Source organism: Silurus meridionalis, chromosome 19 (assembly GCF_014805685.1).
Source record: "Silurus meridionalis isolate SWU-2019-XX chromosome 19, ASM1480568v1, whole genome shotgun sequence".
In the NCBI taxonomy this organism is placed as follows: Eukaryota; Metazoa; Chordata; class Actinopteri; order Siluriformes; family Siluridae; genus Silurus; species Silurus meridionalis.
Window position 1 is genome coordinate 17,196,356 of NC_060902.1, and position 23,605 is coordinate 17,219,960.

Consider the following 23,605-nt stretch of genomic DNA (forward strand, 5'->3'; position numbering starts at 1 on the left):
TTAACTGTGAATACTCGGTTTTAAAGGCGCTGCTGAATAACCCAGTCTCACTCATCATCGGTCATCTGAATGTGGAGCTTAGACGAGCGGCTGCATGGACGACGTTTAAACTAATGCAAATGTGAAAAAAACAAAACATGAAAAATAGAAATAAAACATAAAGTGAACCCAAAACCATCTTTCTTTACATCTTTTTATTTAAACAAATGCTATTAACCGTGGTACAATTATATACAGTTCAGAGAACTTTTTAAATTAAAAGCCAGTGAAATAAATTACTGTGACGCTATCTTGTGTTTTATAAAACCTCAGAAATCTAAAACAATTACATGCTGCTTTATTTTTTCATACATACAATTACATAGAAACGTATGAGCCAAATGTTTATCGCATGGGTAACTCAATTTACACATTGTTTCAGGCATGTGAAAGCTCCAGAGTCAAGTCTCGGCTAAAAACGTGATGGGTAACGTAATATAACTAACATACACTATATGGACGAAAGTTTGTGGAAACCTAAACTTAAAATAATGTGCTTTCCAAACCTTCCATTCCAGTGGAGTGTGAGTGTTGTGAAGGCTTAATCAGCCACAAGGGTGTTGGTAAAGTGATGTAGGTGAGATGAAAATGCCTGTGGTGCAAGTCAGCGTTCCAATTCATCACAAAGGTGTTCAATAGTGTTGAGGTCAGAGCTCACCAAATTGTGTGCCTGCAAATGAATCGTTTGGGGAAAGAACCACACACAGCTGGAAAATTCAGGTGTCCCAATACTTTTGCCAATCCGGTGTGGATCCTGAGCTTGTGATTTAGTTCTGTGCATTTATACTGTACACGGTGAGAGAAAAGAACATGGAGCACGACCTGGCGTTTTCTTTTCACTCTACATTTAAAATACAATCGCGTCTTTATTTTCTTACTGTGGGTGAAAAAACGTGATTGTGTATATTAAAGTATAATCCTGCTGATGCAGTGCAGGCGTGATTCAAAACCACTTCATCAAAACACCATGACGTTTCTATGTCTACAACAGGAATTTATATATACACACTATATAGCTCACAACGCTTTCTAATGATGACAAAAACCCCAGTGCTGATTTACACTCAAGAGATTAGAATAAGACACTAACCAGTTAGACTCATTAGTATATCAGAGCAAAATATTTCTGTAGTAAAATGTGACCACAGTCGTCTACTATACATTCGACAGTCGTTAAAACTCCAATGTGCGTGTTTACACGATCGTGAGAGCTCGACGTTTCAGCATCTCGACTAGTATCACTAACATCAGTGTGTCTGAGGAACAGGATTCTGCTCTCTTACATAAGGGTTTCATTTCTATCTCACACACACACACACACACACACACACACACACACGACAGCCCACAGCGATCCTGGTGTTTTATAACTCTGCCAGTCCACTGCCAGCTCAGCGTCTTCTCAGCTCCAGTGCGCTGATCTGACTCACACGTTCTAGGTGCTCGATAGATTCTGTTTTGAAGAGATTTACACTGACTCAAAAAAACGTGATCAAACTCGTGGCTCGGTATTAAATTTCAATTTTACCATAAAATGATTCTTTTCAGGTTTTGATTAGCGACGTGTCGAATCAAAAAGCTACCGCTCACATGAGTCATGGCAACAATCGATGGAACTATTGAAATTATAACGAACGGTCATTCGGATGAGGACGAATTCCCTTTTGAGTCTCATCCATGAACGCTCAGACATTTACATTTTACAATTACAGCATTGGGCAGAAGTGGCTTTCAATGCTCACTATTAGATTCAGGTCAACGGGATTGATGGAGGAGAGAGACAGTAAGCTCCTCCCACCCAGACAGCATGGCTAATTTCTCTTCCCTCCTGCTCACATTTGGCACTGAATGCTTTTCTCTCATGTTGCTAAATTTGGCCAGACTGTCTAGGAACACATTTAGTTAGACTTACAATGAACAAATGGTGGAAAATTGGGTTTTAAATAGTCCAGTGTGGGCTTTCTGCCTCCTAGTTTTACTAGAATAGTGAAACTTGTTCTGACACTTTAGAGCAGTAAAACATATGCTGAACGTTGTGGGCTTTGCTGCAGGACTGAGGACTTCACATTTTTCATCACAAGCTGTCATTTTAAAGACTTAATGTATTGATGTGGAATCCTCCTCTTCCTCATTTGTTGCTAATATCTGAACTCACCCTTTTTTATTTTTTTATTTATGCTTTTAATTAACCAAACCCTGCTAATAACCATTGCTATTCTATAATCTCTAACGCTGGCACATGTTCTGATTTGGCTTCACTCTTGAAAATATTTTTGGGGGCTGAACTCGTACAGTGTGCACTTTTTTCTGTGCTCAGAAATCCTTTCCTGCAAGCGAATTCGTTCACAACTTTACGCCACAGAACTGCTGCTACGTAATAAATAAATAAACGACTGACTCTGGTTTGACGTCTTTAGCACCTTCTCTATGAGCGACGGCACACGCAGGCGGTCACGTGCTGGTTAAAGCCGCTTCATCTTCGCCCGAGGACTCGCACTCGTCCGCGGAGTCCGTTAGGGCGGGGTAAGGGCGTGGCTGGTCCAGGTTCACGTACGTCACTTTCAGGCTGATGTAGTGCTCCCCCTCGAGGCCTGAGAGGATGCCTGTGACCTCAGATACTAGCGTGGAGAAGCTGGGTCTCAGCTCCAGGTCCGGATCCCAGCACTGCAGCATGATAGCAAACCTGCACACAACAGAGTAAACATCAAACACCAGGGTGAAAAAAACTCTCGCAGTTCCTCAACCTCAGCTATATCACTCCAGTTCCAGTAGCTGGATTTCTTACGCCTATGCATTTATTGCGTTTCGTTTTTGCCCTGTGATATTTTCGACCGAATCCACACCCTATTCATGCCTGTATTTGTATCTGTTTCGAAAGCCATTCAAACTGAATACAGTATTTTGATTAGGTTTCATGTCTATAGTAGATTAATTCCTTGAATTAAAGACTCCACCCAATGTTATTCTGATAAGCAGTTTAGGTTTTGTGTTGTAGATTTTAAGCTTAAACCACACCAGAAGAAAACCACTTTAGTCCTGCTCTATTTTCCGCTATGTTGTAGTCAAATAAAAAAAATGCATCAGACAAATGAATACATGTAATTGCAAACAGCTGAAGAGAATCAGCTTTACTGTGGCATGCAATTATTTATTCAGAGCTTACCTAAAGACCAAAGTTCCAGTGTCTTTGGTGATCAGATCTGAGCTTTACTGACAGATTTATGAGTAAAGATGGCAGGCAAGATAAATTCTCATCACTTCTAACAAATGTCCAGTGTTGGGCAACGTTACTCTTAAAAGTAACGCGTTACAATATTGAGTTACTCCCCAAAAAAATAACTAATTACGTTACTTAGGTACTTTTTATGGAAAGTAACGCGTTATATTACTTTTGCGTTACTTTTGCGTTACTTGTATCTCTTTCACGCCTTACAGGTGTAACAGGTGTAATATAGATCATTGCCATTAAGAAATAAGTTATATTAGGGCTAAAAACCTGTGTGGACTGCACACCGGTGATGTGGAGGGAGAACATACCTCATAAAACATCTCATAAAACATTGTGCATTTCCGTAAATATGACCTCGTCCTCGTCTACATCATTCTCTGCTTCATCATCAGCTTGAAACTTTCTGAACGCTTTTACAAAGTTCGCGCTATTATCAGTGACCGTGGCAGTTTATCTTCCCACAAAGAGCAAATGAGCTGTGAATTTGCTCTGTATCTCTGCTGCAAACTTTTATTCTGAGCAGTCCATAGAGCTGCAGTGGTGGAAAGTCGGCAAAAGTTTTCTATATTTCTGTCTCCATTTCCATATATTCAGCATTACACACACACACACACACACACACACACACACACACCTGTAGTGCTGTGCTTTGCATGCAGATTTTTTTTTTTTAAGTGGTATTTTTTGCAGTTGACAAGAGCTTTTCACCCACACATAACCATTATTCCTTTCTCCTTTTCCTCGACTATTTCAAAATAATAAAAACACTTCCATCACAGTAATGTAATGCTCTGGTTTGTCATCTCCGCTTCTGACCAGCTTCTGTTCCCGCGGCTCGCACGTATGAGTGCGCGATTCTACGTGACTACGTTTATTTTAATTCAGTATTGATTTTTTTATGCAAAATAATTTAACTCGCATTACTTTTTTTTTAAAGTAACTCAGATATTAATGTGTACATTTCTAAAGTAACGCGCTACTTTACTCGTTACTCCAGAAAAGTAATATTATTACGTAAATCACGTTACTTGTAACGCGTTACCCCCAACACTGCAAATGTCAATGACTGGACTGACAGCACATAATTAGATTTTAATACAACAACTATAACTACAACTCGGTTTTGTCGATTAATCAGCACTGATAGTTGATTGCTGCAACTATTTGCAAAAATCCATACCGATAGTTTATCTGGGTGGCGTCTCAGCAGGTGTCTCATTATACAGTACGAGAGCGGCCTCTAGAGGCGAATCACCGACATCACGTGCTGTTTGTTTTGGCACGTGAGACTGCCTGGAGAGAGCGCACTACATGAAAAGCGCTATAATATATTTATTATCATGGATAATTGATTCATTATTTATGAATATAATTAATATGATCATATAAGCACATTTTCATGATTAATTATTTTTTTTGTAATAAACTTTAGAACTACATTGAATGTTCTAACTTTTAAAAACTAATCGGTTGATTAATCAGGTATCTGCAAATACGATCCAAACTAGCTATCAGTATCGGTTCAATCCCCTATCAATCGTCCTCTAATTACAACTAAACATCTAAAAACCGTGTTTCTCAGTTGTAAACGTTTGGCGCTAGTGTGAAATAAATCAGTAATGTGTTTCAGTGCGTTAGTGAGAGTGAGAGGAAAAGAGTGAGAGTAAACAGGTCTTTCTCAACCATGAAGAGATGGAACATTTTAAAATCAACAGCGAGCTGCTCATCAACTACAGACAAAGAAAACATTTACCAGAGAGAGACAGTTCTAAGTTACATATATATGTACACACACACACACACACACACACACACACACACACACACACACACACACACACACACAGGGTAGGCATAATGTTTGGTTTTATGAATATAAAAACAATATAGATAATATTAAAAAAAAACTGATATCAACAGCAGCACAACACATTGTTGAGTGGTTTTCCTGCTTCACTGGTTTAGTGGTTTGGGGGTTTTGATTAATACGTCATTAACTTTAAACCTCTCAGCAGTCGTTTCCCTCATTATGGCAGTGTTTATGCCTTAATCAGAAACAACTATACATTTAATTACCCAACATTAAACACCCAAACTGCCGTTTCCTCCATCATGGTAAAAAAGTTAAAAGGGAAGAAACATGAAAATGTCAGAAATTAAAAATGTACAAACTTTATAATACACTCCAACTCTAACTTCTGTGGATTGGACTGTTCCAAAAATAGCTTGTGAATGAGTGGATGTATTGCTCCAACCTTCTTCACCTTCTCTTAAATATACTACACTTTTCTCTGAAGTGATTTAGATTTTTACTTTTGAATGATCAGGATCAGTCCTCCAAACCAAACTGTGATTTCGGTGGCACGTGAAGCCATGTGAAAGTAGCGGCACGAGTCAATCATCAATCTCTTCGTTTAACTTAAAAAGCGGGTGAAGAGTCAAAAGAGAGGAGTGTAAAAACAAAACAAAAAAAAACACTCACAGGAGATCAGGACAATACTGTGGCTGAGGAAGTCTCCGCCCCTTTAAGAGGTAATGTGTGATGTCGTAGGGGTCGACCTCTGGGTAAGGGCTCCCGCCTCGTGTCAATAACTCCCACATCAGAACCCCGAAGGACCACTGCAGGAAGGAGAAAAGAGGAAGGAATCTGGTGACTGGTTACGAGAAAAAAATGAAGATGCATGACAACTAGAGGAGAAATAAAACCAGACCTTCTGCGCTTACAGGAAATGAATCCATAAAGGGAATGTTTATTATTTTACTAAAGCAGTATGTTCATCCTTACACCACAGTAAATGGTGAAACGTCCACGAGACAATTTAGTGTTCTTTCTTATGTAACAGCTGCTATAAACCTCCGTTCCCTCAGGAGGATGTCAGATCTCAACCAAAAGAACTCTAGTTCCTACTGCAGCCTACAAATATGATGGACACACCATTAAAACTCCTAAAACAGACACATTTTGACCTGATCTGACTCTCCCAGTTACTGATTGAGCATAGGTGTGATCAATTACACACACACACACACACACACACACACACACACACAGTATATAAAGGGTCCTCATTCAGGTTAGATGCCAAACCTTAATTCTGTGATTGACACTTTGGTGCCCACCTGTTTTGCCCTTACAGTATTTTGACAGATGCCCCTATCAAGAGCAATTTACAATTACTCCATATATACAACATGAGAGAGAAGGACCATGCTCCAGGTCTCAGCAGTGGCAGCAGTGGGATTTGAACTCATAACCTTCTGTTAAGAATCCCAATGCCTTAACTACTGAGCTCACAATTTGTTTACTACTGATATACTTTTTCCACAAGCCTTGCTTTCTTTTTCTCTCTCTTGAAAGGTAGTTGGACTAAAAATAAAACGCCAACACAAAATCCTTTAATCCTGAAGTGCTAAACTCTAGAAAACTCTGTTGGCTGAAACTATGTGGGTCATAGAAACGCCTCCTTCCAGAAAGCTTCACCACACGAACGATAATATGTCCTTCTTAGTTTAATAAGATTGCTAAGCGGCTTTAATATAAAGTGTGATTGGAATTACAGCCTGTCAAGAAAACGAAATCCACGCCTTCTGATTCGAGAAGAGCACTTAGGAAAACCACTGGAATAATACAGCGGAACGTTTCCGTGTACGCCCCTGTCTTATCTCACCACGTCAGATTTGGATGTGAATTTTTGCGTCTGCAGGCTCTCGATGGCCATCCATTTGACAGGCAGCTTAGCTTTTCTGTGGTCCTGGATGCTGTAGTACTCCTTATCGAACACGTCGCGAGCCATGCCGAAGTCTGCTACCTTCACAGTGTACGACTCATCCAGCCTGCAGGAGCATCATCATCATCATCATTATCATCAGAGACCACTGAAAATAAGTTTTCACCAATCACAGACTACGGATCTGATTAGTAATTACGGTAACATACAATAAAAAATAATAATTCTGTTAGGCTCACATGCAGTTACGAGCAGCTAAGTCTCTGTGCACGAACTTCTTCTGCGCCAAATATTCCATCCCCTTGGCAACCTGAAGTCCAAAGCCTATCAGGTCCTTCACTGTGGGATTCTGGAGTTGAAGATCAGGGTTAAGAAGAATAATGTCACCCGATGCACCAGAGATGATGATAATAATTCAGATCAGCTCTCTGTCCCAGAACATATCACTCACCCTGTTTTCACAGCGTATAAAGTGACGCAGGTCTCCGTGCTTCATGTAGGGCAGCACCACTAGTGGGAGCCCTTCGTGAGGTAGCAGGATGCCAAGCAGAGAAAGCACATTACTGTGGTGAAAAGCCTTCATCAGAATCCCCTCCTTCAAAAACTGCTCCACCTCCTCCACGTCCGTTATTCCTGAACAGAGATGAATCAAAGGAGGGATTTTCACAGAGCTATCTATCTCTAAAAGACTGATAAAGATCTTATCTTATTAGCATTTTTTTTCTACTTCAACAAATTATTTTTAATATGTTAGATTGTAGTAGTCAAGCCTAAACCTTCAGGAAAGTCTAGAAACTATTTCTTAATTTTACAGAAAAGTTCATATTTTGGATTAGTATTATTATATATTAAGAGCTTATGTAAATGACAAAACATGTTTCAAGTCTCATCTCATCATATCCTATATAGTGTGTAACTCCTAATATATATAAATATAAAAACTAACACTCTAATAACGCATTAACGCAAATACATTTTAATGCTCATTTTAACAGCTTATGCAGTGCGTATTTCTGTTTGACCATTTTTATTAAAAATAATTAGAAATAAATACAAGCGAGGCGAAATTTAAACCGTTAATGAAGCGCACATTTATTTACGACGTCCTTTCATTACTCAGATATAAAAAAATAAATAAAACGGAAAAAATTTTTGATCACTAAACATTTTTTTACTGATGCGTCAAGTCTCTAGATGTACTGTATACTAGCCCATACTGATCACCATTCTTTTAGACTCCGGGGTGGTTTCAGGCCATAGGATATTTTCTAGCTACGATGGAGTCGGGGACTACCTGTACATGTATCAGCATTGTAATTTGAGCTCATTGTGCCAGTGTTCCACGGGTAAAATGGGATTATGAGCTTATCACAGGTACTCACTGTTACTTAATGACTTCACAGCACAGTGGATTTCCCTGCTGTTGTGGTCAGTGGTTAGGTAACCATGGTAAACTGTACCGAAGTGACCTGCAAACACAACAGTGCCTGGCTCATAAGAACTCCATATCACTTCAAGCAATGGTGACTTAATGTTAGGTTTGTAAAATAATAATAACAACAATAATAATACTTTGCTCTCAAATATATATATATATATATATATAAACAGCTTACCTTTCCCGATGATCTGATGATACTGTACATTAAGCATGGACGCCGGGATGAGGACGTCCTTCACCTCTTCCAGGAGCTCAGGACGGAAGCTAGAGATGGAGATTTTCTCTGAAGGTAAGAGCGGGTTGAGGCTGGGGTCCAGCGCGTTGGCGTAGGCCAGGCCGGGAAACACCACAGGAACAGTGGAGTTTGGACTCAAGGTATGTTCTCCTAGAGCTTAGTATACACAATGTTAAAAATGTAGTTGCATACCAATTACCAGCACTCTCATGTGGTCAAATATACCTAGGGATGACCCAAAACCATCTGATGATGTAGACAATTTAACAAAAATCTCACCGCTGGTCACACCTCGTCTGTAATCTCCAAGAGGAAGGAGCTCGATGCTGCCATTGCCTGAGAGACTGTGATTACGGGAAAAGTGAGCAAGCCGACTCTCAGCCAGAGAATCTGCATGTTGGATAAGATGAATTGAATAAAATTTTGCACAAGGATGTATATATGTCTATCAGGTCTGCATCAAGTGAATCACTGATGTGAGACAAAATACCATAATTCTTTCTCACCTGACTTCTTCTTTCTCAGGTGTTTCATAGTGACATAAGCCAGCACTGCGCCGGCCACCAGAGCTCCCAGAATGCCGAGGACGATGCCCACTACATAATGGTTGCTGACCAGGATGACTGTGCCCACGTCATGAACCTGACCGTTGACCGTAATCTTAACAGAGGACAAAAATGTTAATTATTGGCAAGACTGCGATAAAAAAAAAAAAATTATTTTTAAGTCACTCTCAACAGACAGAGAACGTTGAGATCTTTGGTGTAACCATCTCAGTCTCACCTTCACAGGTAGGCCTTCGTTCGGGATGGTGAGGTTTTTGGGGATGCGGCAGGTAATCTCGTTATCCAAAACCTTGGCTCCACAGTCGACCCCTCCGACGGTCATGGTGATCTTCATGCAGGAGTTCACCAGGTTCAGCTTCTGGTGCTGACAAACACACAGAGTACAGTGGCATAAAACCGAAAGATCGGTTAGACGCATCCGCGGCCATCATTCGGTTTTAATAACTAATATTTTTCACTGGAAAATAATTAGTTATTTTTTATTTATATATTTATTTTTCAATAAAATTTACTCCGCAATGTGATGTGGTATAAAAAGCTGAAGGTGTATTGCACTTTTCCAGGATTTTTCCATCTGCCCAGTAGACACCTTCCAGGTGTTTTCTACGACTGGAAAAGTAGACTATAAATGTCCAGGATTTCCACATACATTAACAGCTTAAACACTTTAGTGATACTATCTTACACACACGATCACACTGTGAGACAAAGTTCAAAGTGAGGTTAAACCATCATGGTGAGCATGCACACACACACACACACACACACACACACACACACACACACACACACACACACACACACACCTTTACCCCACTCACATGTAAGGAAACTTCATCAAAGCCAGGGTAGAGTGTGAGAACATGTCCCTCGGTCTCAAAGGGAATGGGTCTGCCATAAGGGTGATAGGAGAAGTCCTGCTTCCACAGACCCACAGCTCCATCCATGTCAAAGGAGATCTCTCCTTCTTCCGTCTCATCTCTGGGAAAGACAGGGGTCACACACTCCATATAGGTGGACTTGGCTTTTCCCTGGCACTCCTGGATGAAATAAGGCACAAAGATAAAACATATGTCCTGAAAAGTCCATCAGGCCATCACTTTAGTACTATATTAATAGTTAGAAGGAACATCAATCCTGAATAATTAGCAAATTATAAAAGCTATAAAATCAGGTCTTACAGTGGAAACCGGTCTCAGGTGGCTCTCTTTGGGTTTAAAGTGGATGACGGTCCTGTAGACAGAGTCCAGATTTTTCCCTTCGATAGTGATTCGCGAGCCGCTTCAGATCAAAGGTGCAGAAATAAACATAAGCATGAAATGCACAGTAATATTTCAAAAGGGACTGGAGAGCGAGAGTGAAAGCGCCGTACTTGTCGAAGCTGCAATCAGGCTGGACGGAGAGGATCTCGGGTGTCTCCTTGTAGCGGAATACTCTGGTGGTGGCGATGCGAAACTTATCAATGTAGACTTGGAGCACCACGTCCTTCACCTCGCTGACACGCTGAGAAAGACACATGATGGAGGACAAGGTCTCCCGGAGTATAGACACACTGCAGAGAAGGACACACTTCACTTTTTCGCTCGGGAACAATAACTTATTTTACCAATAAAAGACACACAAACACACACACACATTATATATATATATATATATATATATATATATATATATATATACACACACATATATACACACACACACACATACCCTTTGATAGGACAGACTTCACCATCCAGCGTGACCTTTCTGGTCTTCCCTGAGTGTAAGAAAGGTCCGGTGATGTTAATCAAGGTGCCTCCATTCATAGGACCATAATCTGGCTGCACATCAGTGATGTTGGGCACCTGAGACACACACACACACACACACACACACACACACACAGAGCACTGTTACATACAGGACCAGAAAATTCACTTACAAAACTGATAGATGGTCCTGCATGAAAGGAAACACATTCAGAAAAATTGGAATTAGGGAAGAAAATGGAGGAAAAAATAATTTGCGATCACACAGGATGCATTTAACATCTTCCAACACACATTTAGATCCAGGACAGTACAAATACACATACGAATTTAATGCCATTGTAGGATTCTGTAATTATACTATAAGACTGTATTTTTTTATAGAGATGAAATAAATTACCACAAATGTGAATCCAGGCATTTCTGCGACTCCCTTGATGAAGTAAGGCCCCTCCTTTCGATCCTCACGTACACTCACCGTCACATTTATTGGTTTAAACGGAGGCTCCGATGCTGATGAACGAATCTTACACATCAGCCTAAGGACAAACACAGGATGGATAAGAGACTTTTTACTTTTCACATGTACATTACAGCACAGTGAAATTCTTCTATAAGAAGCTGGGTTTACATCGCAGCATCAGCCATGATACAGCGCCCCTGGAGCACAGAGTTAAGGACCTCGCTCAAGGACCCAAACATGGCAGCTTGGCAATACTGGGTCTTAAAATGCCAACCTTCTGATCAGTAACCCAGAGCCTTAACCACTAAGCTACCACCTCACATATAGTCCAATTACTATTATTTTCACAAAGCACATTATCTAAGATGGAAAACAGATGTGGAAAAGCTATATATATATTCTTCAAATGTACTCCCTAACAGTTCAAGCATTACAAATTATTTCACTATGTCATCCAGCCAAAAAATACAAACTCGTGAAGGTAAAATAAAATTTCATACTTATTTATGATCGTCTGCTGCGCTTGTTTGTCTTAAATCATAAATTATAAGAGCAGTATAGAGAACTCCTTTTTCACACCTTGAGTGCCTTGTGTGGCCATGTACTTGAAACTGGTTAATGGACTTTGTGTGTGTGTGTAAGTGTGTGTGTGTGTGTGTGTGTGTGTGTGTGTGTGTGTGTGTGTGTGTTGGATGTAGTGCTCACACTGTGCTGTTGCTTTTTTGAGGCAGCACTAAGCAGCTGGTTTCTCCAAACTTCACCACATGAGTCCTGGTGGTGATGTCAGGTTTGTGGGGTGACTGGAACTCAAATCCACACAGCAACACCTCCGTCTGTCCATCAGGGGGCGCCATCTTGGGGAAGAACTGCAGGGTGTAGACAGTATTTTGACGATGATTAGGCTGCACTGTGATCGATTATAAAGGGCATTATTACTCATAGAGGTTTATGTCAGGTTTAGGATAAATTCAGTCACTTAGCAATAAAAGGAAATAAGCTGTAACCCTGACTGCTTAGAGACTGCAGGTGCCTGTGTATCACCTGTAAAGCAAACAGTAGCCACACCCAGGAGTGAGTGTGTGTGTGTGTGTGAGAGAGTGTGTTTGCACTGTAGCTCACGTCGGTGATGACGGGTGGGCAGGAATCTTTGACCCAGTGCCCTGAACACTCAGACTGCCAGGTGCAGCGTCCGGAACACCAGCCACAAGCCATAAAGCGTGGTGCTGTCAGACACACAGCACAGGTCAGGAAGTGGAGACACCCTGGACCTCTCTGAGGCACCTGGATCATCTGCACGCAAACATGTCATTTAAGCTCATTTATGTGCAACCGAAAAAATGTATTCAAAAGTATGTCAGGAATTGTCATGAATTCGTTTTCCAGCATTGAATAATGCGAAAGATACGTTCTAACGTCAAGACACCATTCATCATTAACACACAGTGGATGTGAGGTAACAAACAGGGATCTGGCAACCGTTTGGTAATGTTTATAACCTGTAGCACAAACCTATGCCAAGTGTAAAGTAATATCCCAGATCCTATCTTGATGTTATGACAGCTGTAATAATAATAATAATAATGTCCGAGCTCGTACCTTATTCCCCACTACAAACAGAAGATGGTCCGGAGGAAGCACAGCAGCGACGGATGAGACCTTCTGGTTTTGCGCTAGGGAATAGTTGGCAAAGATGATGGGACTGGATCTTCGCAAGACGAACTACGACACAAACAGATAAAATGAGAATCAAATGACGGGTGGTTTTATTTGTGTGATTTAGAAAATATAAATTTCTCACACACACACACACACACACACACACACACACACACACACAGTCCCTCTTGGCTTCCTGATGTGTTACTTGCTCTACACCAAAGATGACACCAGAAAGGTGAATGATGAGGTAACTTTGGTCATGAAGAGATCTCAGAAAGGAGCACTTGAGCTTTCTTTTAATTTAAGACACGTCCAGAGACTCTTCCATTTTGTGTCGTACCTGCAGCAGCCTGCCGTCGGCCGTGCCGATGTGAGCGAGGGTTTTGTTGTCGATGGTGGTGACGAGCAGAGAGGAGAGCAGTGTGTCTCTCATCTGCCTGTTGAACAGATCCACTCTGTAACATGGCTGGGCCACCAGAGTGGGCTGATCTCTGCAGCTCATATGATGCTCCATGCTCTGCTAACAAACACACACCCAGATTGATTGATTGAGAAATCATTAATACAATTGTTTTCCAATTAGTTTTTCCAGCCTATATATATATATATATATATATATATATATATTAGTGTTGTCAATCGATTCAAATATTGAATCGCAATTAATCGCATGATCGTCATTAGTTAACACTTTTATTATTAGTGAAACTAAACTCAGCATAGACAAATAATTCTTGTAAATGTTTTAAAGTAATATTAGTGTTTTAAATGACGTAAATAATCACAACACCAATCAGAACTTTTGGCATGTTTCCACACGGCTGGATGTGTGCGTCATGGCGGATTTTGGCGCATCAGTAAAACAAATGTTTAGCGAAAAAAGAATTCTGTGGAGTTGATAAATTTTTTATATCTGAGAAATGAAATGACATCGTGATTAAATGCATGTTGCGTTGAAGCTTTAAATTTCGCCTCTTTCATTTTTATTTATTTTTATTTTAATTAAAAAATGGACGCTGCATTAATAACACGTTAATAAAATTATTGCTGTTTTTCCTCCTGGTATGAAATGTAAGGTAATAAAACATTTTGGCATTATATTATTTTGAATATATATCCTTTTCTTTCTTTAGAAGAATAGAAGACCTGGTAAAGTATTTGAGGGCATTTCTTTTAATGTTTAGACACCTTTTCTGCTCTGGTTTCCACTCCCTTGGGTGAAAAGGAAGAAAAAAAGGAAACCTCATTGTGGTTACAGAGTTTACCTCAGTGGAAAATTACAGCAACAGCATCCAGAGTCTAGAGGACTTATTTCAAAATTATATTTGGCAAGGACTGATGACTGCAGACTCCGCCAATAAAAACATATCCACGTAAGTCATTGGCAAGTCAACGCTAAAGCTGTGATGCAGGTAATGGTGTAAATGCTTACAGAAATCATTCTGTGTGTTTGCAAATGCTGAGAAAAAGAAATGTCTGAGACATGATGCAATGGTTTTTTTTTTTTTTTGGGGCGGTGGTTGGAGAGGAGGGCACGGGGGTTGTTTCTCGAAATCAGAGTTTCCTAACTCTTCACAACCTACGCAACTGACCATGAGATCTCTCGCAGCCCACATCCGTCTGGAGCATGAACAATGCAGTTACGCATTAAAAAATCCACACAGTAGAAGCACAGACTGAGCTGAAGCTGCATTTAGTAGTGGACACGGATGTTCTGCTAACACACTGAGGGTCGGTGGTGGATTTTCACATGAGGCTAAAATCATTAACTATCAACAGCTCGTTTTTCAGGAAGCTGCTCATGATGCAGAATGTGGTGTGCAATATTGAATGAGAAAGAGTAACACATACACACACACACACACACACACACACACACACAGAATTTGTAGATTTTCCAAGTCCTTAATGCTCTACTGTTTTTCCTGTAAATAAACAAACAACAGAAGAGAACCATAAAAAGACTAAACAGATCTGTTTTGTGTCTTACCTATATTCTGTACTGTGTTTAGACAACGTGTGTTTAGTCTAAAACTGAAATTCCGTTCTTCTGCATTTTCTTCTGCAATAAAACCACCCCAAATAAAGATCGAAAGAGCAAGATCGACTTGTAGGCTAAGTCTACACTAATCCGGATTAACAGCGTTTTTTATCTTAAAAAGCTCCATGTCCACACTTTTGTTTTCAATATTTTCCCAAAAGTTGCTCATCCACACCGGAACGTCTGAAAATATCCCTGTAAGACCGTTTATTTACTTTCCAGCTGTCAAGGAAAGGCGTCCCCACATGACTGAAAATGCCTCATCGTTTTTGAAAGAGACCATTTTTACAGCAATTTTTAAAAAAACTAAATTCTTTCGTTGACTAAAAACGCTGTCTCGGTGTGTATGGAACGCCAAAAGGCAAAGAAAAGTATGCGTTCTCAAACAAAAACATATGTGTGGACATGGTCTAAGAGGATTCCCTGCTCCATCAGACTGATATGAATGAAATCGGACAGGACCTTGTTTCCTGCTTCTTCATATATATTTCTGTTATTTGTTTTTTCTAATACATTTTTGTGCCCAGTTCTTGCTTCTTGAATGCTGCCTCTTATCTCAGATCTTTGTACGAGATCTTTGTATCCTTTTAACAAACAACAATCTTCTGAAACACCAGCGTATCTCACACGGTGATGTGAGGAAATTTTCCTCCTTTGCATCTGAGAAAACTTCAAATATTTTAGTGAACGCTTCCTCTTTCTTGTATGAGCGCACTGTGCATAATCCTGTAAAAGCAGCAAACATCGAGTGTTTGTATAGTGTGTAAACACAACTGCTTAACACAAAGATGAGCTGCATGAACTTTTTAACAGGAGAGGAGCGTAACGGCTACAAAGCCGGATTCCATATTTTCTTTCTATAATTTAATTGTTTCATTCTTTTACATTTTTAATAACAAATGTAGGCCTATGGAGTTTACATCTTATAGGGATGTAAAATTCGGGATAAATGTACAAATGCATCATGTAATCAATCATAGAGAACTACAAATATACTGAACAATGACAAGTCTCAAACATGTACAATCTTTTGACTGGTGCAGATCTTTAAACTGCATAACAGATAAAAAAGTAAACCAAAAAATAATTTTTCCTTTTATTTTCCAGGAATCCTTCTGCTCTAAGTGGCTGTCAATCAAATGAGCTGAAAACGTGTTACAAACGAACAGCCACACTTTCTTTTTTTTTGTCCGACTGGATTTCAGACCAGGCCATGTCAGCATTTTTGTGAGCGATTGAAATGTGATGTATATCACTATATTCAGTAGAACGGGGTACCAGGAGAGACAGGGTAAGAAGAACCACATCGAGCAACTAACCACAAATATCAGCCCATATTCATACAGTGTCTGTTGAAACATCTTCACATTTAACTCGTGGAAGCTGTGAGTCTTATTATTCATGAGTCATTGAGTATATCCAAGTCTCTGTTTTTGTCAGTGTTTATTCTTAGAATTGTCCCCAAAAGCTGCTGCTGTCATCATAAAGACTGTCGTGCTCTAAAAGAGACTGTCGTGGCTCTGAGAGAGACTGTCGTGCTCTGAGAGAGACTGTCGTGGCTCTGAGAGAGACTGCCATGCTCTAAAAGAAAGAGTGTCGTGCTCTGAGAGAGAGTGTCGTGGCTCTGAGAGAGAGTTTCGTGCTCTGAGAGAGAGTGTCGTGGCTCTGAGAGAGAGTATCATGCTCTGAGAGAGTGTCATGGCTCTGAGAGAGAGTGTCGTGCTCTAAAAGAGACTGTCGTGGCTCTAAGAGAGACCGTCGTGCTCTGAGGGAGACCGTCATGCTCTGAGAGACAGTATCGTGCTCTGAGAGAGAGTGTCCTGCTCTGAGAGAGAGAGTGCCATGGCTCTGAGAGACTGTCGTGCTTTGAGAGAGATTGTCGTGCTCTGAGAGAGAGTGTCGTGCTCTGAAAGAGAGAGTGTCATGGCTCTGAGAGAGACTGTCGTGCTTTGAGAGAGAGTGTCGTGCTCTGAGAGAGACTGTCGTGGCTCTGAAAGAGACCGTCGTGCTCTGAGAGAGAACGTCGTGCTCTGGGTAGGAAAAACGAGTTATACATTATATTAAAATAAACAATGAACCAACAGCTTCACTGCCTGAGAGCTTTGATGCTACACTCTGTTTGTTAGACACAAATCAAATAAAGCTTGCAGACTACGACAAAGCCTCACTACTGGCTTTAAAATTCAAAGGTTTCAGCAGATTATCCACCATTCGTCACAGCTCTGCCTCCTCTCATTTCCTGTTTATCTTGTTTCAGCTTCCAAACAGGTAGATAAAACTCAACTTGAAGCCCCACTTTAATACCAGACAGTAAACTGACTTATTTTCCTTCGCATCTTTTCACCCTGCACGGTCAGAGATTTTCAGCTTCGCATGACAAACAACACAAACACAAATCTGAAATCAGATGGACTGCACTTACCTGAGAATTTCGAAATCAAATCGGAGAAACCTCCCGTTCCTGCTCTCATGGCTATATATAAAGCATTGTTTACAGAAAACTCCTGCTTTCCAGCCACAAATTAGTCATTACTCATCTCTCCGACTGCATTCCACCGAGAAACACAGACAGAAACACACTTTCTGTTCAAGGCTGTGTTTTTAAAATATGCAACCACTTTGCGCTCTGAAATCACTGGTGTTTATGGATTTGTGTAAATAAATACTGCATCGTGAAAAGGTTCTCGTGTGTTTTTGTCTAAAAATTTGGTTTGCATAAAAGCATAACTTGTGGACTTAAATAGTTTTCATGATGAATGGATCAAACAACGTGCATTTTGTGCTTTTAAGATCTGAGGTTTCCAAACAAATATCAAGCTTGAGAGATTTTCTGTCTGGAAAAAAGAGGCTACAAACAAAAGGAATCCACATTTAGTCGCACTGTTTCCTAATGTTTCCTGATCTTCTCCTTTCGTTCATTTTCTTTTGACCCTGCGTAAACCATGTTATCTGATTGTGTATGATGTGTAGCACTGACCTCGTGGGGGCAGCTTTCGCAGGTCTGAAAGTGGCACAGGCCACGGGAGAGCTGCTCAGGTCCAGATTTGCAGCAATCCTCCACGCCCTGATCGATGAACATGTTCACCCAGTCCATGGGAAACGCACAAAGAGCAGAGTCGGGCTCGGTGACACCCGAGTCGTCCGTGACGGCGAAAACTCCGTACAGGATGTCGTCGTTTTCTTCTGCGCCGAGTTCGTCGGCTAGCTCGCGGCCGGCCCTGCCGAAGTGGGCCGCCTGCACCACGTTGTACACGATGTCCTTAAAGGCCTCGCTGGTCCCGGCGCCACCCGAGTTCCTGCGTCTGCGCTTGGGTTCATATCGGCACTCGAGCACGACCTCTCGGTAGCGCCGCATTTCCCATTCGTTGCGTGGCAGACGTCCGAGTCGGGTCTGATATGGTGACGTGCCCTGCGGTTCCGCCTTCTCCCTCTGCACCGACAGGAAGTAGACAAAGTCATTCGTGTGAAAGCTGTAAACGTATTCGATCGGGTAGACCCGCCGCAGCTCGGGCAGCACCGTCAGGCCCTGCACGTCCGTGTGGAAACCGTCCTCGGTAGCTAAAGGGCGCCGCACCGAGACGGACTTCCTGCCATACCGCTGCGTAACGCTGTCGTTGACGGTCGCTGCAACATAGAAGTACGCCGTCTGCCCCTCCTCCACCATGCTGACCTTGGTGCCCAGTGGGCTGGCGATACAGTCCGGGCAGAACGCGGCGGAATTGGCTTGTTTGCGGAAAAGGCACTTGGAGGGCGCCGGAGCGCGTCCGTTTTCATTGAGCTGGTGGAAGTAACACACTCCATACTGAGAGCTTCCACACGTGTACAGGTACATCAGGAAGGTGTCGAGCAGCAGCACCTCGCTGTCCGTATCCTCCTCGAACGGATCGCTCTCAATGTCGCACAGTTGACACAGCTGGCACTCCTTGCTGCCCACAGGTCCGGTGCGCAGCTCCCACAGCTTACCCAGAGTGCTGTTTACCGCCTCGATGAGGTTCCGGGACCCCAGGTAGACCTCGTGGTAATACTGGTTGACAGCGATGTTCTGGATTGGGCTGGAGGTATGAAACGAAGGCACGGAGTAGGACACGGAGAAGTTGACGGAAACCAGGGACACAGAGGGGCAGGTGTCCGACGCCACCCACGTCACGAGGGCCTGAATCCAGATACATGGCGCAAGAACAGTGGTCCAGTCGACCATATCGAAGAGGGAACACAGATATCCTCTGGTTACCTCCAGCCTTTGAACGGAGACATCCTAAAGTCCTGTGTGGGATCTCTGAATAACAAAAACAGTGTTTAGCATTAACTGAAATCAGGGGTTGCATCTCACCAGAGATAGAAAGACTGATAAAATACTCAACTCAAGGAAAAGTACTGTGCAGCAGTTTCCTGGGGGCCCGATTTTTATTTCCCCCTTGTGTTATTTTCATTTATTAATTTTTTTACCCAGTAAAGGATAAGATTTAAAATGTAGTTAAGAACAATATTTTAAACAAAACAAACAAGTAAAAGTAAAATTAAAGATTACAGAAAACTACTCATTTACAATAACGAGATACATATTGCACATAGGTAATATTGCATGGCTTTAAATTAGTGTTGTTGCACATTTATTTATGCTCTGACTCTCAGATACTCATTTAAAAGTTGTGAAACTGCACATGAAGGTGACTCATCATAAATGCATGGAGGTCTTTATTTACACTTTGTCTACCCATGAGAATGGGCCTTCCTGAAAGCAGAGCGATATAAAAACATCACAGATGAGTAAGACTGAATGTGTGCTTACAAGTCAGATGTGGAAGAAACAAGTCATGAGGGATTTGAAAGCCCACTCTGATGGACAGTGTGGACAGACACATGTAGTTTTTTGTGGCTTGTCCTCCACTGCTGCAGGAGGACGCTGTTGCTCATTAACAGAGAGGACCACGGTGTGACCAGCGGGCCCCTCTACTTTACATTCCTGTCACAAACACTACGTGCTTCCCGGGTGAAAACGTGAGCACAGCCCGATGCTCGCGCAATGCCAGTCTGTTAAAGGAACGAGTGAACTAATGACTGGTTAAAGACGTGCTGGAGAATTTTCACCGCCGCATTAAATACACAAAAGGACGCAATTAGCTGTGAGCACCATCGTTGACTCTCAAAAACTGGACACAAATAGAAACCCTACTGTCTCTCTCTTTCTTTTCTCTGGAGTTTACACAGTATTTATGCTCTCTGAGCAGGTTTCTACCAGAGGTTAATCCTTTTCATTGCATTTTCAATATTTCCTTTGGATCAAAGTGTGTCCTGTTTGCTTGTCCACTCCTGACTACTTATAAACGTAATAAAGCACGAGAACAGACTACTGAGGAACGCTGTAATTCCTCTTCAGTCCGAAGACGTAAACGCTGTACATAAAGTGCTGTGGGAGTGGATTGGTGTTTGGGTAAAGCACAGACTGGCACTGACTGACAGGAGGCTCACACACTCCCTCACACACTCCATCACACATATCCTGATAAGGAGAAAGCCATCAGATACAGTTTTCATTTACACTCACCTGTAGAGCTCCTAAACTCCTCTAAACTACACTTTCATTTCAATTAATGAAATTATTGTTATTATTATTATTAATAGTGAATACATGAGAGAGAGAGAGAGAGAGAGAGAGAGAGAGAGAGAGAGAGAGCTGTAGTGGACCGTTTTATTCCTCCTAATGAGTGTAAAAAAATAAACCCAAACATTAAATAAGACATAAAGATGTCACATGTATCAATGATCATAAACATACAATTAACATCTAATTCAATAATAAACAGTTAATTATCACCTCATTTACAAAAAGACTTTAACAGTAGTGTAATAAATCTTTATAGAGTTCAGATGTGATTGTTCCAGGGTTTTTTTCCTTTTATCACACAGAGGGTCACTGAGGGAACTGGAGAGACACGGGGAAATGGAGAGACACAGGGGGAAACTGAGGGAAACAGAAAGACACAGGTGGAAAAGGAGGGAAACAGAGAGACACAGGGGGAAACGGAGAGACACAGGGGGAAAAGGAGGGAAATGGAGAGACACAGGCGGAAAAGGAGGGAAGCAGACAGACACAGGTGGAAAAGGAGGGAAACGGAGAGACGAGGGGAAAAGGAAGGAAACGGAGAGACGCAGGGGGAAAAGGAAGGAAATGGAGAGACGCAGGATTAAAAGGAAGAAAACGGAAAGACGGGAAACGGAGACACAGGGGAAACGGAGAGACAGTGGGAAAGGGAAGGAAACGGAGAGACTCAGGGTGAAAAGGAAGGAAATGGAAAGACAGGGGAAAACGGAGAGACACAGTGGGAAACGGAGGGAAACGGAGAGACTCAGGGGGAAAAGGAAGGAAATGGAAATACAGGGGAAACGGAGAGACACAGGGGAAAAGGAAGGAAACAGAAAGACACAGGTGGAAAAGGAGGAAATGGAGAGACGAGGGGAAAAGGAAGGAAACGGTGTGATGGGGAAAAGAAGGAAACAGAGAGACACAGGGGAAACGGAAGGAAACGGAAAGACAGGGGAAACGGAGAGACTCAGGGGAAAAGGAAGGAAATGGAAAGACAGGGGAAAAGGAGGAAACGGAGAGACACAGGGGTAAAGGAGGGAAATAGAGAGACACAGGGGAAAAGGAAGAAAATGGAAAGACAGGGGAAACGGAGAGACACAGGGGTAAAGGAGGAAACAGAGAGACACAGGGGAAACAGAGAGACACAGAGGAAAACAAAGGAACACTGAGGGACACTAAAGGACACAGAGACACAAAGGGAAAGAGAGGGACATGAAGGAAATGGAGTGAAACTAAGGGACACAGAGGAACAATAAAGGAAACAGAGAGACACGGTGAGACACTGAAGGAAACAGAGGGACACAGAGGGAAATGGAGTGACACTTAAGGAAACTGAGGGACACAAAGGGACACAGTGGGACACTGAAGGAAACAGAGGGGCAATAAGGGAAACAGAGAGACACTGAAAGAAACAGAGGGACACAAAGGACACAGTGGGACAAAAATGTACACGGGTTGACACTGAAGGAAACAGAGCGACACTGAGAGACACAGAGGGACACGGTGGGTCATTGACGGAAACAGAGGGACAAACAGAGCGGGTGTGTTAAATGAACGGGGAATCTCTTACCTGTCTCAGGTAAACTGAACTGAAGTGGAGGAAACTTTGTCCTTTACCGCTCTGTTCTTGTAAATGGACAGAAAAAAGCGACTTTTCTTGTTTTTTTTTTCTTCAATCCTCCGGATTAAGTTTCGCTCTCCGACGGAAAACGTTCACACTGTGTAATAAAACGCTCTGTTTTTTAGCTTCATGTTAATATTATTTACTGTATTAGAGACCTGACCGCCTCCACTCACCGCGCACGAGACTCAAACACGCACGCACACACACACACGCACACACACACACACACACACACACACACACACACACACACACACACAAACCCAGGAGCGCACCTCGAGCGCGAGCGCACGCGCGCCAAACCGTGGGTCTGGCGCGCGGGGAGACCGAGCAGAGAGAAGCGTGCGCGCGGTGTTGCTGCGGGCTTGGAGCGCCGCCTCGCGGCCAGTCAAGTGATTTATTTTTAAACCAGCAGGTGAAAAGATAAACACGTAGTTAAACTAAAGTAAAGTAAAGTAAAGTAAAGTAAAGTAAAGTAAAGTAACTCGTGCGGTGGGACGTTTTTTAAAGTTTTAAAACATTTAATAAATAAATAATTTAATAAATCAATCAAAAAAAGGAAGGGAAAAAACAGCAGTGTACACAATAACATGCATTTTTGTTTAGAAAAATAATAAATGCTAAGTATAGAAACAAGAATAAAACAAACGTTATCAAGAAATTAATACAAATTTTACTTCATTCATAACCATAACCTTCATTCCATAAACCTCCCTCTTGGTCTTCCTCTTTTCCTCCTTCCTGGTGGCTCCATCCTCAGCATTCTCCCGATAAAACTACAACTACAAAAACTACTAGTAGTACAACAACAACTACTCCATCTACTACTAATAATAATACATGTATTTCCAGGCCTCGGTGTGCAGAAAGAAGAAGTGGACAGGAATAATGATATAATGATGTAATAAAATATGTACTGTGTGTGTTGGTGTTGCATTATAGTGATTATTCAGGCTTCCTTCTTTCTACAGTGTGATGGAACCTGTTCCTCCAGCCTTCATGCGTTACAGTATTTAAATATATATCAGTATTAATATATTCAAAATAGCTGGATGCACAATTTCATGGGGAACAACAAAAGGGAACGGCTCGTCACAGCACGACAAGGCTCGGCCTGGCTCCTCACGGCTCGTCACAGTTCATCACAGCTCAACACGGTACGCCTAAGCTCATAAGAGCACATCACGGCTTGTCACGGCTCGTTACAGATCATCACAGCCCATCACAGCATGTCACAGCTTGTTA

The 23,605-nt window shown here is 41.8% G+C and overlaps 2 protein-coding genes across 5 annotated transcripts; one reads left to right on the top strand and one right to left on the bottom strand.

Annotated features, from left to right (window-relative positions):
- Window positions 1-189: 189 nt before the first annotated feature.
- Window positions 190-22,581, bottom strand: mst1rb (macrophage stimulating 1 receptor b). 4 transcript variants are annotated; one of them, XR_006928666.1, is made up of 22 exons: window positions 22,307-22,581; window positions 18,130-19,428; window positions 13,452-13,631; window positions 13,049-13,171; window positions 12,572-12,742; window positions 12,158-12,318; window positions 11,390-11,528; window positions 10,949-11,085; window positions 10,611-10,790; window positions 10,420-10,519; window positions 10,060-10,278; window positions 9,456-9,602; window positions 9,179-9,332; window positions 8,952-9,062; window positions 8,613-8,828; window positions 8,379-8,465; window positions 7,448-7,629; window positions 7,236-7,345; window positions 6,937-7,102; window positions 5,751-5,887; window positions 2,438-2,722; window positions 190-1,492 (listed from the first exon to the last, which is right to left on the bottom strand). XR_006928666.1 is itself a non-coding variant. In XM_046874894.1 (22 exons), exons 2-21 carry the CDS (start codon window positions 19,348-19,350, stop codon window positions 2,491-2,493), a joined length of 4,173 nt encoding a protein of 1,390 aa, XP_046730850.1. In that variant the 5' UTR covers window positions 19,351-19,428; window positions 22,307-22,581; the 3' UTR covers window positions 190-1,492; window positions 2,460-2,490. The 4 variants fall into 4 exon arrangements, 3 of the variants coding, with proteins under 3 accessions (XP_046730850.1, XP_046730851.1, XP_046730849.1); XM_046874894.1 differs by having other exon boundaries at window positions 2,460-2,722; XM_046874895.1 differs by having other exon boundaries at window positions 190-2,722; window positions 13,452-13,628.
- Window positions 21,094-21,768, top strand: LOC124401969 (octapeptide-repeat protein T2-like). Its single transcript, XM_046874524.1, has one exon. The coding sequence runs from the start codon at window positions 21,094-21,096 to the stop codon at window positions 21,766-21,768; it is 675 nt and encodes a 224-aa protein (XP_046730480.1).
- Window positions 22,582-23,605: the final 1,024 nt, after the last annotated feature.